The 18,609-nt window shown below is 40.1% G+C and overlaps 1 protein-coding gene across 14 annotated transcripts in view; it reads left to right on the top strand.

Moving 5' to 3' along the window:
• NCALD (neurocalcin delta) overlaps nucleotides 1-18,609 on the top strand; it is a 405,829-nt gene that overhangs the window by 207,714 nt on the left and 179,506 nt on the right. For all 14 annotated transcript variants that reach the window (XM_034668398.1, XM_034668391.1, XM_034668395.1 and 11 more), the window contains one exon: nucleotides 7,013-7,061. Coding sequence is in view for 1 of the 14 variants with exons in the window: in XM_034668401.1 (XP_034524292.1) it covers nucleotides 7,013-7,061 (49 nt within the window). In the remaining 13 variants the exon portion in view is untranslated. The remainder of the gene's footprint in view (nucleotides 1-7,012; nucleotides 7,062-18,609) is intronic.

Raw genomic sequence — 18,609 nt, 5'->3', positions numbered from 1 at the left:
GCATGCAGTGAGTACCCTATGATGGGATCTGTTTATCAAGAGGAAGATGCCAACATTCCTAATGGAACAGGTCTGGGCTGTGAGTGAGACAGATATGGGGTCACACCCCATTAGTACAGCTGTCATGTCCCTAAGCCTCCATTCCTCACAGTAAAATATGCACAGTTCTCCTTTTTGGGATTGTTATGTGAAGTAAAAGAGGTTATGCAAAGTGCTTTGCATGGCGACTGGGACATGCCTATACCCATAAATGAAAGTAGTCGTGCTAACAGGAAAATGGAAGAGACAGGAGGAAGAAGGAGGAGAAGAAGAGAGGGAGGGGGGAAGAAAAAAAGAAAGAAAGGAGGAAAGAGAGAAGGAAAGAAGGAAAGGAGGGAAGGAAGGAAAGAAGGAAGGAAGGAAGGAGAGAAATAGGAAGAAAAGAAAGGTTATTGATTGTCACCTCAGGCATCTGCTGCAGGAAAAGTCATGCATGTTCATATTTCTTGCTGAATAATGTCTGTGACTCTTTCATGGCTCAGGACATGAAGTCATGCACATGTTTTGCTAGAGTCCTGAGTCTAGATTTCTTTTGCTTCCCACTGCCTTTCCTTGGATTTTCTCTGGTAGAGTGTCTGACTTCAGATACACACTCTCCACTTCAGGTTTGCTTCAGGGTTGCCAACATGACCTGGTCAGTTTTAAGAACATGGGCCTGACCTTCATCCCTTGGAGGAGTCTTGGTTTGGCACCCAGACAAAACATAAGGGAACTGTTGCAGGTCATCAACCAGGTTCTTACGTAAAGTCCAAAACACCACTGGGCAGCAACTTTCACCTTGGGGTGAACTTTGCTTGTTCATTGGTCCTTGGACTACAGATAATCAGTACTTAATCTGCCATAGGCCGGCTGACCCTGTGGTCCACAGAGAAATTCGGTAGAATAGTCCAGGCTGGCCAAATGCTCAGCAATGTCAGGAACAGTGGTGCTGGGGACACAGTCTTCTCCTTCTCCTTATATGACACTGATAAGGAGTTTCTAGTTCAAAAGGCAACATCACTGGTGAAATCCCCCCAAAAGGAATGGTACAAGCCTTGCAATAGAAGCAGATAGAGGCTGCCAGAGCAGCAATGTCACCACTTCTCTGGAGTTGAAAAAGTCAAAGTAATGACCAAGGTAGTTGATGTCCTGGCCAGAGAGGGACATGTTCACTCCTACCCCCACACACTGGTACTAATGAAGAATGGCTTGGATGCCGCTATTTTGATCTCTGTCTCAGGTAGAGCCAGGACATCATAAAGCTCCAGCGGGATGAATGATGCTAACTCATCCTGCTGCACAGTTTCCGTTGTGTTTCCTGAGGGAGGCAGCACATTTTGATGAATCTGGATCAGAAGACCCGACCTCTCCTGACTTATTAAGCCAGAACATGGACCTTTTCTGCTTCCTATTTGGTGTGATGTGGGAGGAAGAGGACCCTCTGATCATAGGGATAAAGCAGACTTGGAGGAGGAGAAAGCACAGGGCCAGATGTACTGTGATCTCAGAAGCTCAGAATGCTACTATTTGGCCCACAAGGCCAAATGTTCTTGTAAGATTTTAAGGAGAAGGAGCTTTTGAGAGCACTCTCTCCACCACGACTGTATTTACCCTCATGTGTGAAAACAGTGGCATAGCCAGAGGCATCATTGGAATCAATCTAAGAGGAAGCTGAATTGGGGATACATTTTATTTAAGTTTAATTAGATGTATTTATGTGATTTACAGTCACTTCCATGTATACATGTAACTGGTGGTTAATTAATAAAAATATGCAATTATGCTAAGGTATTTTTCAGACTTTGGAACCACCTGTTCCAGGCACTTTTAAAGTAGGTCTCACTAGGAAACTCTTCTTAATTCTTTACATGGCATAGGAAAAAAAATCTAACACAATGTGGAATGTGGGAATCCTGAATTATAAGCACAGAAGCTAGGGTGGTGCTGCCTGGGTGGCACAGCGGTTAAGCGTCTGCCTTCGGCTCAGGGCGTGATCCCGGCGTTCTGGGATCGAGCCCCACATCAGGCTCTTCCGCTATGAACCTGCTTCTTCCTCTCCCACTCCCTCTGCTTGTATTCCATCTCTTGCTGGCTGTCTCTATCTCTGTCAAATAAATAAATAAAATCTTTAAAAAAAAAAAAAGAAGCTAGTGCCACTACCCTTAACTCCCCCCACTCCCTAAGGATACCCATCTCCACCTAATCCCTAACCCTGACTCATCTGACCTGACCCTCACACCAGGGGCATGTCTAGTTATTTATCACACACTCGAAATTGTGTTTCCGAGGAGGACAGTGGGGAGCTGTTAAGATTGTGGTCTTTAGGGTCAAATGCTGGCTCAGCCACCTGGTATAGAGTGGGAGCTTGGCTCGGTTTTAAAATGGGACCAGGTACTCATGGAGATGGTTGTAAAGATTAAATTGGATAGCTCCTATAAAGAGCTTCACTCAGTACCCACACATGGTTAGTGCTTAATAAAAATTCTTTATTCTGAGTCTTTCCAAACCACATTCATCTTTTAATCAGCTCCTGTGGTCACAGAGAGCTTTGAATGTAATCATCAGAAATAAACTGAGACTACCAGAGCCAGGAAAAAAAAAAAAACTTTGTTGGAAGGATATTAATAGCTTAAAGAGCTGAGGGAAGAGCTGACCAAAAAGACAGGAACTAGGGCAATTGGGGTCTTGGAAGCCAGAACACGTAACCCATCCTTCTGAGATGCTGCTGCTCCTGATGGCAGAGCTGCCTTTGCTCCTGGTTCTTGTCCACTGTGGGTATAAATGCCCAGGGGGGAGAACCGCTGGCCTAGCTTGGTTGGCATCCTCCGCCGTGGTCGGAGGAGGAGGTGTTTGGGATTGCTTACCTTATTAAGGCCACAGGGAGCTGGGAGACAGTTCTACGAGGTCAGGACACTGGGCAGACAAACTACCTGGACTCCGTGGACCTATTGCCAGGTGTCCCTCAGGACCTGCCCAGCAAACTTCTCCTGACTGACTTTCAACTTCTTTGTCAAAATGTAATTGCCTTTTGTAATAACCCCACATCATTTCCTCCCCTCTTTCCAGATAATCATACCTTCTTTTGAATGACTTCTATAATGATTATTTACTCATACATTCATTTTTAACTGTTTATTGAGCACCTACTAGTTGTTAAGTCCTGCTCACCTTCAAGGACTTACTTTCTAGTGGAAGGAGACAGAAAACCAAAGTAAACAAATAAATCTATGACATCAAGTTAGGGTGGTAACGACCAAGTGCTAATGAGAAAAACCTTCAGAAGGGAAAGGGAAGGAGGAAGGAGTGTGTGCAAGTATTGCTCAGACCAGCTCTTCAAGTTTATGTGAGTCTGTCATTCAGCTGTTTACATTTTCATTATTTTATTTGTTTACTTGTCTGTTATAAGTGACTAGCCGGCTTCTCCCTTCTAGGAGTGCGCATCTTAAAGGTGAAGTCCTATCATTCATTTCTAGCCCCTAGAAATGACCCAGCCTGCCATTCGCCCACACAGGACATTGCAGGTGGCCTGAGGAGAGGGGGTAATTCCATGTGGGTTCTGCCCTTATAAGGTTCTCTATAAATGTGGCCAACTGACCAATTGGCTAGAAAATACATTTGTATAACCTCCATTCATCCAATTTCTCTTCCCTGGAGTGAATTTGGTTTCTTTTTATTATTATTGCTTTTTGTTTTGTCATAACATGCTTTCTGAATTTAAGACCAGCTTTAAGAAAGAAATGAGAAAACTATCCATTCCTCACAACTTGAGTCACAGAGTCATGACATCAGAATGAATCATAACATCTGAAAGCAGCTTAGGACAGCACCTAGCATAAATGAAGCTGTGCCGTGAGGAACAAGGGCAATAGCAAGGATCCTTTAATGGAAACTAGAATCCTGGTAAGTCTATTCCCCTCCATACTCGATTTCCATAAGTGGAGAGAACTAGACTAATCCTCATTTAAGTACTCAGTTTAAAAGTAGAAAACAAAAGAATAGAATGTTTTAAAATATTTTTATTAAGCGTTTTGTAAAATAGGGCAGTGTTGATTGCATGATAAGTTTAGAGTGGCCTCCAGCCTAGCAGAATTCGTGGCTTTTCACTTTAGACTGTGAGTGGACTGCCATGGACACAACTTTCTGGTTGTGATGGTAGCTGTGTTTATAAATGATCAACTGTGCTGTGAATATATTTAGCTTATGCTAAATGCCCCTGAGAGGATGAACATCATGTTTCTAGTTTAATTGTGTTTTGGAGCATGGCACATTTTTTTTCCCAGATGCATAAATATTAAGCCTTTTCCACATCCTGAGGGAAGTTAGGGTTGGATTCTGATATTCTAATTATTAGACTTATTAAATCACATTAAAATGAAAATGTAAAGAGCTATTTGATTATATTTACAAGTTCTTGTCACAATATACTGCTCAGTGAAAATGCTATGTTTTGGCACCTAAAAAACTAGATATCAACACTGAGCCCAGAAACCATTTTATTCATCAGTAGCATGAGTGGATGTTATGGCTGACGGATAGGATAGTTAGAACTACGGGTGTTGGTAACTAGACAGTACCCTCATACAACACTTAAAACATTTCAAAGCAGTTTTTATCCAAATGTTCTCAGACTTTCATATCACAAACCTTGAAATTTGTATCTGCAACCCAAAATACATAAAGTAACTATTTTAAGTACTGAGACCATTAAAAAAGGATTCACTTCAGGCTTCTGAAAAAGCAAATTTGGCCACAGCTGCATTTATTTTCTCATAAACCATAAACTTCCTGGTGGAGATCTTAAAGGCAAAGTAAGGGCCAACTTGAAATGGATGCCAGAAAGGGGTTTTAGAGTAATACATGTACTTGTCTGTATAAAGAGGCCTAGTAATGGTAAGCGGCTGCTCTAAAGTTAGCCCACTGCTAATAATGGCCAGACTGGGGCTAGACCCCAGAATTCCTGTCCTCTCTACCTTATCTCCTTGTTTCCCTGAAGTGATCATTTAAATTAGCAAGATATACATGTAATCTACAAAATTTCCCTTATGTATATGTTACAACGAAAGCTGCTATTATATAAAAATAGATTCTATACCTTGTTCATTATTTATACCTGTATTCCTATCTACATTCATACCCCTCCCACCCTACCTCCATCATTGCCCTAGCAATCTCTGAGAAAACATAGGTAAGACAGGCTGTGTTTCAATGTATTCCTGTGGGCAGATCAATGAAACTTGTCTGGGGGCATAGAGAACAGGCAGAGCTTTTAATACCTTTCTTGCGATGTTCTCTTCTCCTGGTCTCAGCCCAGCTGACTGAGATGTCACCAACGAGCTTGGTCTTTAATGGCCTGTCCACTCTGATACTAGCGAAAGCTGTTGGGGTCAGGCCAGCTCTAGTCTCGTTTATCGACCTTGCCATTTTAACTAGGTATCCTTTGTTGTTGTTGTTTCAGTAAAATCTGAAAGTCTGAAATGGAGTTAACTATATTTTAAAATGTAAAACACTGTGAATTCACGTTGACTAGATTCCACATCCTAACAATGAAAAACTAAAATACCACTTCTCAAATTGTAATCTGTTTGTATGTCAACAAAGTAACTATGAGATAAAGGAAAATATATAAAAGCCATTTCACAGTTTTTCTTTCCAGTTAAAAAAAATCACGGTTGGAAAGATTACATTTTATGAAGCCAAAAATCTCATCTAAATATCTATATTATTAAAATGTATAGGTTATTATAAGTAAGAAAAACATTAAGAATCTATCTTAGATCGGAATTCTTAGATTGCTGGAACTAAAAATAACATACTAACTATTATTTGTGAAATGTCCAGAGGTTTAATAACCGGCCTGAGGTCCTTACCACCATCTTACCTCTATTCTATGTTCAAAGGGACACATTTATTGACTCTTTGGTAAAACTCCTAGTTCTGCTTTAAGTATATTTAATACTTTGTTAAATGCTTGGAGGAATATGAGTCCTTGGTATATTGACTGAGATACATTTTGCAATGATCAGTATCTCATCAAATACACAGAAATCAGTAGCATGTTAACTTTTTTCTAACATGTCATTTGGAACACATTTTCCTTGAATTATTACAAGATTTTAAGTAAAAAAGGGAGGCTATTTAGAAACCCAAACAATTGCACATTTCTTGATGTTTTATTCCTGATAAAAGTGATACTTTGATATTTAAGAATTCAATGATATGAGCTGGGACTTTTTTTTCTACATGTTTCCCCAGAGGGCTTTGACCCTGTTGATAGTTTTGAAACTATATTAGGTGGACTAATTAGACTAATTAGATTGTCTAGACTGGTGCACTTTCTTCTCAGAGAGAGGTTGTAAATGTCAGAAACAAAATCTGAGAGACCACACCTCTCCCATGTCCATTGGCAAAGGGATTCGATAGATCACACCCCCTCCTTGAAGTCTTCCCCATCAAACCCACTCAGCTGAACTAAGTTAGCTCCTCACAGGCTAAACCCTTTGATTATTCCTTTCCCCTGAACTATGAATCTAACCAATGCATTATTCCCGTTTATTGATCTATTGTGTTGTGATTTCTTATTGCTTCATTAAGGTACTGTGTTTGCTAATTCTTTTGGAATGCCCTTAACCTTTGGTACATCTAGAAGGTGGCTCGTTTGATACTTGCTCTAACCTAAAAAATGAAGGCCTATATTCTTGACTATCCCTTCCCTTGAATCCATGTCCTCTTCCAAGGAATTTATAAATTTCAGCAAGAGGTCAGTGCAAGAGTCCCCATTGTGTTAGCCTCTGCCTTCTTTTTCTTCTAGGTGAGTCTTTTCTGCCAAACCCATCTCCATCGCACCTGCCTTCCTGTTCACAAAACATGTTGACAACTAAAGCCAGGTCACGGAAAGCTTCACAGAGCTCTGCCACTAAATATGTGGGGACAGATAATATTGTAATCCTTGAAGATATTTGCATTCAGCATGGTTATTTTGCCTGTTTCCTTTTAGATTCTCTCGGCTTGGTCTCTGGGAACAACCCGCTAGTGACAGTCATAAGGTAAGTGTACATTTAAAATTTTCCTTCAATCAGCTGTAAATGGAAATCTCAGTTTTGTTCAATGATTTTCACAAAAGACAGTTTCAAATATTTTACTTTCAAATATTTTATCAGTGAACAGTGGCATAATGACTGGGTGTTTCATATATAGGAAAAGATAATAAACCCTCTCTTTAACATTTGCGAAAAGGATAATAGAAATATAGGAAATAAAGAAGGCACTGCCTCTCACCCTTGAATATTACCTGTAGCATAATAAAGTGTATTTGCAGCCTCTGAGCAAAGTGGTTTCATTTCACCATCTTTGTCCCACGCAGCTGCCAGAGTCTTCTCAAGGAGCACATTACAACAGCCTCTTCCTTCATTTTAAATTGGGCTGTAGCCCAAGAAGGTATCTCAAATGGCATTAAGCCAATTAACATCTAGCACAGAATTTAGCACCTAATGGGCACGTAATAGGTATTTGTTGGAAAATGAATGTAGGTGGATTCATTTATCCATTAATTTGCTGCTCTGTGAGGTCCTTGCCACTGTGAGGCAATGTGGTGTCGTGGTTATTCCCCCAAATCTGGAGCAAGATGCTTGGGTTCAGTCCCTGGTTCTGCCACTTACTAGCTGTATGACTTCAGCCATGTGTTCAAACCTCTCAGTGTCCCACTTTTTCCGTTCATAAAACGGGGCTAATAACATTACTTATCTTGTTGTTGTTAAAAGGTTATTATAAGGATTAAATGAGTTAATATTTGTAAAATGCTTAAAATAATGCCTGACACATAGTAATCTTTGTGAAAATGTTTGTTGAATAAATTAAAATACATGAAGCATAGAGGAACATTCCAAGTTCCCATGTCTAGAGACTGAAAAATTGGTTTGGCCTAGAAGCAATGACACGTCAATAGCAATAAACACACCTACCACCCAAATCTTGATTTTAATGCTATTTTCCAATAGAACTGGGTCTTGTTGGAGAAATGGCTAAGTTAGGGCTGGAGCAAGAAATACACAGAAGGGGTCTGGAGCATTGTATAGTGCCAGGAAGTAAGGTACTGCTAGAAGAAAAATGAAAAACAAAACAAAACGAAAAACACCTCACAATGGTGTGACACAGAGTGTGTCACAAGGATACAGGAGCCAGGGGCGCCTGGGTGGCTCAGTCGTTAAGCGTCTGCCTTCAGCTCAGGGCGTGATCCCAGGGTCCTGGGATCAAGCCCCACGTCAGGCTCCCTGCTCTGCTGAGAGTCTGCTTCTTCCTCTCCCACTCCCCCTGCTTGAGTTCCCTCTCTCGCTGGCTGTCTCTCTCTCTCTCTGTCAAATCAATCAATCAATCAATCAATCAATCAATCAATCTTTAAAATAAACCCTAAAAACCCAAGGATACAGGAGCCAACTAAAAGTCCTCCCCATTGCCAAAGCTGGAACAATTCGAGCAACAAAATAAAGTAGTGGTATAACCCAAAGCATAAAATAAATTTTATTCAGATATCAATAATTAGATCAATATATGAAGAGAATAGACAAATCTCCCATGCTGATGAATTCCAAATATTCTATGTGGATACTCTGCTTTCTAGGAGGTAAAGCATGACTCCCCATGGGGGCTGCACACAGTGATTTTCTTCTAAGGAGTACAGTAGAAAAGGGAGGAGGGGAAAAAGAGTCACATACCATTGAGAAACCTGACAAACACCACCTCAAGCCCTGTCATCCAGATTAACACCCACAGTGGTATGTCATCATTATAGTAGGTATCCTTCACAAATGTGATAAGAATGATGTTTTCCCTCTATCTTCTTCCCCAAAACACATTACCCCACTCTAGTCACAAGAAAAATGTAAGACAAATTTCAATACAGATACATCCTGCAAAATACCTGACCATTACTCCTCAAAATTATCAAGGTCATTAAAAATACTGGCAGTCAGGGCACCTGGGTGGCACAGTGGTTAAGCATCTGCCTTTGGCTCAGGGTGTGACCCCTGCATTATGGGATCGAGCCCCACATCAGGCTCCTCCGCTATGAGCCTGCTTCTTCCTCTCCCACTCCCCCTGTTTGTGTTCCCTCTCTCGCTGGCTGTCTCTGTCTCTGTTGAATAAATAAATAAAATCTTGAAAAAAAAATACTGGCAGTCACAACCAAGAGAAGCCTAAAGACTCAAGACCACTAACTGTAATGTGGGATCGTGGATGGGATCCTGGAACAGAAAAAAGGACATTAGGTAAAAACCAAGGAAGTCTGAATAAACTATAGGGTTTAGTTAATAATAATATATCAATGTTAGTTCATTAATTGTGAAAAATGTCCCATACTAACGTAAGATGTTAATGATGAAATCTGGGTGTGGGATATACAAGAACTCTCCATATACTAATAATTCTGCAAATCTAAAACTGTTTGAAATAAAACATTTATTTAAAAAAATAAGGAAGTGTGAACATAAAAAAAAAAACTGGTTTGGAGGAATACTCTCCATTTTCCAAGTACCAAAATATAGTATTTTGAAAGATGTTGAATTTAATTTATATTTTGAGAATCATACATGGAGAATTATATTCTTCATTAAAGTTTTGAGTTGGATAAAGGTGTACACATCTATAAAGCATTCTGCTATATTTCAGCTATCTTCAAATGGAGGAAGAAGATAACAATTGGCAACACAAACCTTTTTTTGCAAGAATAACAGTTTTTGGAGCTCAAAGAGGATTATGACTTGTGCATTAGTTCTGTATTGCAGCATAACAAATTACCACAAATGCAGTGGCTTAACACGACATATAATTATTATCCCACAGTTTCTTTGGGTCAGGAATCTGGAGGTACCTTCGCTGGGTCCTCTGTTTGAGTCCCATAAGGGTATAATCAAGATGTTGACTAGGCTATGGTACTTTTGGGAGCTTTTTTCTTCCAAGTTCATGTTGTTGGTGGTGGAATTCAGATAAGGTTGTAGGACTGAGGTCCCCTGTTTTCTTGCTGGCTGTCACCTAGGTGTTCTCATCTCCTAGCTGTTACTCACAGTTCCTAGCCATGTGGCTGTTTGCCTCTCACAGGCCCTGTCACAACATGGTAGCTGACTTCAGAGCCAGCTGGAGAATCTCTTCTCCGTCTGCTAAGGGAGAGACTTGCATAATGTAATCATATCAAGGGAGTGACTCTCCCATTGGCTTTGCTGTATTCTGTTGGCTAGAAGCAAGTCACAGGCTGTGCCTTCCCTCAAGAGGGGAGGATCGCACTAAGGCCTGACTCACTGGGGATCACTTTTAGAGCATATCCACTACAACAGGAGAGTTTTGAAAGGATCTGGGCAGCTGGGCATAGATGAGCAAACTAAAGAAGAGGAGAACAAACTGGAAATGCTGGCTTCTTATTTTCAAGCAAACTACAGCTTGAAGGAAATAAATAAATTTCATCCCCCTGCAACCCCCCCCCACAGAATTATGTTTAAAAATACTCCTCAACGTTTAAAAATATTCTTCAAAGTTATCAAATGAGAGTTCCAATTATTCAAGAGGAAGGAGCCAGAAGAATATATTTGGAGATCATTCATAAATATATCACATTTTCCTAACTAGTGTTTTCTTTTTATTAGCAGTGAAGAAATTTGGACAAAATTTCAACATTTCTGCATTTTAAGAACTCTCATTATAAAAGTTTAAATAATATCTCATTTTCAATGTTTCATGGTTTATTTTTTTTTTCATTTTTGACACTGTGTATTGTTTTAATACTTAGGTTTTTAAATTCAGTCTACTAATAATTATTAATAGTTTGATATTGTTTAGGTAGTAATTTTTACATTTTACAAGATACTTAAAATTCGTGTATTTTAAATATAGTCAATATTCATTCTCACTGATTTCTTTTTCTGGATTCTGAATCCTTTTCTTATGAAATGTTAAATACAGAAATACCGGTATTGTCATTTTGCTCCAGTATTGTAATCACTGCCCAGATTTTCAGAATCTCAAAAAAAAATTTTTTTTTTCTGATTGCTCCTTATAACACCAGGTGTTCCAGAAATCCCAACATTTCAGCATTGGAACAACATTTGCCATGTTGCTGCTAGCATCTGGAAATAAAGCACATATATCGTTTGTTAGACCTTTGTCTGATTGCGGGTTTATATCATGTGATCACCAAATCTATGCATCGGCACAGAGATTAATACAAACCTATTAGCTGATTGAGCCAGAGACCTTTGCTGCTTATGTCTCAAATATGCAGCCGCCTTGAAGAAAACAGGCAACTTGTGAAAATGAGGCTTATTAGCAACGGAGCTGAAATGAAAAGGAAATATATATATATATATATATATATAGCAATAATTCAATTAAGAAACTTGAAGGAGGAAGGGTTTCTTGTGGTTCCTCCTCTCTCACCATTTACCTCTTTTTTCAAGTCTACCTATATTTTTTTCTTTTCACTGCTTGGCTCACAAGTAAGCCTTAGGCTGTAGCGATTGGTTTCTCTTATGCCAGGCGTACAAAGGGTTGTTATTCAGAATGGTGAGAACATAATCACCTGTAGCTATTGATTAAATAACTCATTTAGCATATAAAGGTCAAAGCTTACTTGCTTGCTTCCTTCCTTTCTTCCTTCAGGTTGTTTTCTTTGTGAGAATTAAATAAAGGGATCTTTTTGAAAAAAATACCAAATAAGCTAGAGTAAATAGAAGTAACCTTTCCTGCTTGTGAAGGAAGTATTCAGTGAAAGTCCAGAAGAAGCGCATTTGGCTTTTGTTGGAAGGTCACAGGATAAAGCCGTTCTTTATCACAGCTGAATTCAGGGGAAGGTCTTGGAATTTGCCAAGGTTCTGTATGACGGTCATCAGATCTCTTTCCTTCAGTTTTGGAAGGGCTTAGACTTGCCTTTGCCATCTGTTTAAATATATAAATGTGATACTTTCACCTATTACTGAAATTCTGGATTTATTTATTATGACTTGAACAACCATTAGAGCCTTTCATTTAAAAACCTGGACTTCATTTGAAGTAATATATTTTCTAAATAGTATCTCCGTACATTGTAACTGTCTTCAGATTTTGTTTCTAGATCATCCTAACATCATTTTGCATCATGGTGATTAAATCCAAGTTGAATTTCTTTGTTTGGGAGTGCTGAGGGAGCAATTGGTTGTGGCCGACTTGGTCTTCTCTTGGCATAAGCTAGGCTTTCGCCGAGTCATTCAGTCTGTCTCTTTATTTGGTAATACTGTGCTTGAGGCCCCATGGGCCCCAGCGAAGCTGAAACTGCCTCCTTCCACACTGAGCTCTTCTTTTTCCAGGTTTCCAATTACACGTATATTCCGTGCTTGGTCATTCCTGTCTTGTCTTACTCACCCATTGTTTGCTATTGATAATTTTCCCCACAAAGAGACTGTAAGCTCTTCGAGGGCAAGTCTTCTGTCTTCTTGTCCTTATGCCTTCACAAGGCTCAGGGTCCTCAGTGTTTGAGGCCCACCTGCCTCCATGCCAGGCCTGCAACTCTTACACCTGATCAAATGGTGTTTCCTCAAATTGAAGGAATTATGTACATTTATTTGCCTGACTCTGTGCTGGGGACCACAAAGGTGGGGCCAGTCCAACAAAATGTCCACTCCTGTCTTCAGAACCTCCCATTGTCCTCTCAGGACCACTGTGCCCACTCTCAGAGCTGCCAGGCTCCTTTCTGGGCATCTCTCCTGTGACTCACTCTCCGAGGCCCTGACCGTCACTGAGGTTTCAGCTGAGTATGACTCCTCTTAGGGCAATTATGTTCTAATAAAGCAACCCTGAAGACCAGAAAGACTCAAGGCCCAAAGTAATGCACCTCCACTGGTAAAATTCCAGGCACTGTGCTAGGCAACAGTGAAGATATTTTTAACCCATTCTTATCCAGCTTCCCTTAAATCACATCACATAGGCAGATGCCTACTGTGCCTGCCCATAGTCCCACCCTGCCTAGGGACTGTTAAAAAAATGGAAATGCTAGTCTCTGTCCTTATAATGTGAATAATCTAGCAGGGGAGTTGGACTACATGTGCCTACCAAGGCAGACTAAGGTACTATTTAAGAACCTGTCTAATCACACAGTCCTGACTTCTAATCTCAGTTTTTCTACTTACCAGTTTTGTGGCCTTTTGCAAGTTCCAAAAATTTTCTGAGGTTCATTTCTTTCATCTGTAACACCAGGATAACAAGGCCCATCCCAAGAGGTGCCTGGCTGGCTCAGTCAGTAGAGTGTGTGACTCTGGATCTCAGGGTTGTAAGTTTGAGCCCTGCATTGGATATAGAGATTACTTAAATAAATCTTAAAATAAATCTTTAAGAAAAATAAATCTGAGAAATAAATCTTTAAAAAAAGGCAGAGCCCATCCCGAGTTTTTTATGAAAGTTCAATAAGCTACCATATGGGCCATTCTTGACACATAATAGATATACATGACACGGTGCCATCAATAATAATAATTAGAGCTAGGGAGGATTATAAGTCCAACAAGGCAATTTGGAGGTCTGAGGTTGAGAACAGGTATGTAGAGCAAGGCATTGATGGAGGTAGAGGAAGATGGAAGAGAACTTTCTAGAAAGAACTTCCTTTCCTCAATATGTCTGTGCTTGCTTAGCCATAGGTACTTAATCCTCTGATCACTTGGCCTAAAGAGGCATTTTTGGGTTGGAAGCAGCCTGCTGGGGAGTGGACAAAATAACAGTGGAACCCATGTATATTGTTACTATGCAGAGGAGGGGTAAGGTAGCTTCACCCCTTCTCTGAATTGTTTGTTTGTGAGTCTGTCTCCTCCATTGGACTGTGTGGTCCTCAAAGCCAGGATCCTACTCATTCTGTTATCCGCAGGCCACTGTTGAGAGTATGTGCTCAGTGCTTAATTACTGGTAGAATGATTGAAAGGATGGAAGATGCTGGCATTTTGCTGCATTATAGCTTCTAGCAACACAAGTGATCATATAAAAGATTCACTAAGATTTACTATAAGTATGTGAACATAATTTCCTTGCATGCAAGAACATGACTCAGTCAAAATAAAGATGGAAATATTGTGGTATGTGGTTCTCCAAAGCAACTTCGTTTGTGGGGTCAGAGAAGAAGAAAGAGGTGACTTGGGAAAGTTGTAGCCTTGAAAATGCCAGTTGCGCTGCATGGAAGGAAAAACCAAAACCAAAAAACAATCCCCAAGCTTGTGAAACTGGAAGAGGAGTCTGTGCAATCCAGCCTGGTGCCAAAAGGGACAAGTTGGCAGATGGGAATGGATCATTGCAAATTTCTGCAGCCACCTGGCTTGCGATTTAACACTTCTCTGAGCTTTTGTTGTTCCATGATATTTGGGACTGAATTTCTTCCCATCCTATTGTCCTTGTCAAAAGCAATGATTTTTTTTAAAAGTTGTATGTTTTCTTTCCATTCTTGTTTATACCTTGCCATCCTGCTGTTTATAAGATTGGTCTCTCACACTCTGCCTGGGGTGTTTTCTATTCTTCTGTAGCTAAAATTGACAGAGGATTGTTAGAACTGTTCTATTTTGAAGAATAGGGAAGCCATGTTGCTCTGTGGAATCCCAGCATGGTGGTGGCATCTCCCCAGTGAAAGAGGCACATAGCTCTTATCACTTGTGACTGGCTGTGAAACTTTGCACATTCAAGTATTTTAAACACTTGAGAGCGCCTGTTGTGCATCTTGTTATAGAGATATAATATCAGGTGTGACTTCTCACGTGGGCTGATGCCTCCTTGGAAGTTGCCTGGAGTAACATGAAGTGTGATTTCTTTCCAGAATGGAGTGCCTGCCATTTTCTCCCCAGCTTTGGGTTGGAAGTGATGTCCTAAGGTCTCATGCCCCTCTCCTCTGCTCCTGTATCCTGTCCTCACTTTGATTATTCTCTCCCATCTGAATGGTCTCCACGGTGTTCTGTGTGATACTCCTCTTGATCACAAAATCATGGTGGCATGTGGAACAACTGGAAGTTGGAAATGATTCCTTTGCTTTCTTGCAGCATGGAATCAGGAAAGGTTAGGGCGTTTGAACAAAAGTTGCTTTGATTACAGTTGCTTTGATTATAATTACAATGCCTCCTAGCCCCAAGAGAAATGACCCTTGGCAGAGGTGAAGCCAGCCAAGGTTGGCCTTGCCCTTCTGAGCCTCTTAATGGTGCCATCCTTCTAGAGGCTTCTAACACCCCCTACACTCCTTTAAACCCCCGAGGGATACCTCCTAGGTATCCTTCTCCGTTTCTGATGCCCCTGTTTTCTTCAGACCTTCCTCATCAGGGTAGTTAGTGCTCCATACTTTAGATTCCTTCCCTTATGTGCTAATTTCTTCCTATTTCCCAGATATTATTCCTCAGGCTACTCACTGTGATCTGAACATGGATAGTATTGGGTCAAAGATACCAATGCTGGGTGTGTTCCTCTGGAATGGAAAGGATATAATGAAAACTCACCAGGCCTCAGATAATCTGGGTTTTTAATTCTAGTTTTGCCACTTATTAGGTGTTGACCTTGGGTTATGTCACTTAATGTTTCTGAATATGTTCTGACTCATAGAATGTATTTGATGAGTTCATGCTAGCACGTCTGAAATATGAGATTTTCAGGGCACCTGGGTGGCTCAGTCAGTTCGGTGTCTGGCTCTTGATATCGGCTTGGGTCATGATCTCAGGTCATGAGATCAAGCCGCACATCTGCTTGAGATTCTCTCTCCCTCTGCCCTTCCTGTCCCCCCCACCCTGGCTCGTGCTCTCTTTAAATAAATAAATCATCCTTAAAATGTGAGATTTTTATCTACGATTATAATAAAGCTCATATGAGATGAAGCATTTGAAAGCTCTTTATGAATGAGAGTGATTCTGTGCAAATATAAGGTAGGAAGGCAATGTCACCTTCTTGGCAGATAATGCGAGGTAGCATAAAGCTTCAGCCTGGCTTTAGCATTTTTTATAATCTCATTTTATCTGAGCCTCTGTTTCGTCATGAATATGAAAGAATATAATCAAACCTCATGGGATTGTCTTGAAGATTAAGTGAAATGATGGACATAAAGTTCGCTAGCATTACCACTTGGCACTTAGTATGTGTTTAATAAAATGTTAGTTCCCTGTCATCGTAATATGTCTCTTAAGAAGTGACTAGAGAGTCTGGTATAAGATTTTCCACATGCTTCAAATCCACCTCTGTATGTGGCAGATCCAGTAACTAAAATGGTATTGAAGCAGCCAAGAGGAATGGTCTAGTTTGAAGGTAACATTATAGAGTTGTACATCATTCTCTGAAACGGGCATGGACTTTGACAGTGCAAAGAGTGACATGGGCTTGATTCTAAGGGGTGGGGAGGAAGGTGAATAGGGCACTCACCTAGGCACAAAATTAAAGAAGACATTGTAAAACTCCATAATCAAGATGAATAATGTCAAATACAGTAGTTTTTAAAATCAAAATTAATGCAAAAGAATTCATGATGAACAAAATATCAACATTTTAAATAAATGTATTTATTTAAATACCTTAACAGAAACAGTGCTGTGCAGAGCCATATTGGAGCCCGAGACTAAAGAAAAAATCAGTTATAGTGATCATGTCTTTACTTAAAATGTTGATGCTTTGTTCATTGTGGATGTTTTTGATTTTCAAAAATATTGCTTCAAAGTATTATTTATTTTTATTATTGAGTTTTTTGTGCCTCTTTAAGATTTTGGTGCCCAAGGAGAGTGTACTACTCACCCCACTTGCCTCATCCTGTCCCCACCTTCGGGTCGTGTCCACTGGGCTGGGAAGAAAGTCCCAGAGCCAGCTTCAGGTCCCCACTTTGTATTTCCCCTCACCCACTTTGGGGTCCTGAGTTTGCTTTAAGTATAATTTTGTGGGGGGAGAAAAGACTATATCAGATGAAATTCTAGCCTTCTTTCCATCAAGAGACTACCACAGTGAAATATAGTTTGGAAAGAAAACATGAAGTAAATGGTTCATCAGAAGCTTGATTGAGGTTGGGGGGTCAGAAAACAATGACCCACGGGCCAACTGCCTGTTTTTGTAGGAAAAGTTTTATTGGCACACATATCTGCTCATTTGTTTTTGTGTTGTCTGTGGCTGCTTTGGGGCCACAATGGCAGAGTTGAGTAACGCAACAGAGACCATATGATTTGCAAAGCTGAAAATATTTAGGATCTAGCTTGATGTGGACCTCTGATTTAGATTATCAAAGCACTCAGATGTTTTTGCATCAGTATGTGTGGTTGGCAACAGTTTAGAATATACTGTCATTTGGAAATTTATGTAACAGAGAATTCAAGGACATTTAGAGAGAATATTATAATCTTTCATTTGTAAGAACTGGGGGAAATGGGGAAGGTATCAGAATTCAAAAAGTAAATCAAGAGAGGCAGCAAAGAGTGGGTGAGATCTGTGTCCATCTATGCCCCTGTAGGTCCTCTGTGAGAGTCCAGGTGTGACTTGACATCACAAGACATGAGATGTTTCTGAGAGTTTGATATTGCCCATAACTGGTAGAAGAAAACAATGGCTTTGTTAAAAAAGGCATTCATTAGTATTATCACATAAATGGTTTGTGGATTTAATTACTTCATTTCTGTTACTATGGATAACTGACTTCACAAATTCAACAAGCATTTAGTGAGCATATGTATATGCAGGAATTGTAAGAGTCACCCTCAAAGTAGTCTACTTCCAAGTTTGAGTGTGAGCAGAGATAGGAAAGCCCCAGACATGGTGTTCTGATGTGCCTTAGGTTTGGGGTGCATACGGGAGACAAGAGGGAGATAAAGAGGAGAAAGATCAGCTTATGGAAGGCCTTGAATGCTGGCTAGGGAGTTTGAACTTTAACCAGGAGCCAGTAGAAACTTCCTTGATCAAGGAAGTGGCATATCCATACCTGTGCTTTAGTTAGGATGTTAATTGAGTGTGGAGGGATGGAAAGTGGTTGAGAATAGTAGTAGGGGGACTAATCAGAAGGCGATTTCAATAGCCTAGTATGGTTTGTAGTCCTCAGAGATGACATGGGCCTCTAGTTATCCATGGGAATAGGAAGAAAGACACATCTGAGAGTACTAGTGAGAGTAGTAAAATTAATCAATATTCAGCCACTTCAGGGCTTCTGGATTTGGAGTTGAGGTGACTGGGAGGGTGGAGAAGGTATTAGGAGAAATAGAGAAGCCAGGCAGAGAAATAGGTTTTAGGGTCAAAAACACTAACTTTGGTTTTATATAAAATGAGTTGAATATACTATAAAATATCCAGGAGAAAACAGAGGAATGCACGAGAGAGAGAGGAAGGGAGGAAACTGCTGGAGATGGATGTTTAGAAATAATCTGATGAAAGATAATCATTGAAGCCCGGGCACCAAAAACATCATAAGGGATGAAGTTAGAGAGCAGAGATGAGCATTGAAGAAACAACTATGGTAGAGTTGCCAGATAAAATACAGGATGCTCAGTTAAGATTGAATTTCAGATCAACAAAGAATCATGTTTTAGTGTAAGAATGTTCCATGCAATATTTAGCATACCTATACTAATATATATATATATATATATATATATATATATATAT

This window comes from Ailuropoda melanoleuca, chromosome 9 (assembly GCF_002007445.2).
Source record: "Ailuropoda melanoleuca isolate Jingjing chromosome 9, ASM200744v2, whole genome shotgun sequence".
NCBI classification, from domain to species: Eukaryota; Metazoa; Chordata; class Mammalia; order Carnivora; family Ursidae; genus Ailuropoda; species Ailuropoda melanoleuca.
This window is presented reverse-complemented; position numbering and strand designations above follow the sequence as displayed.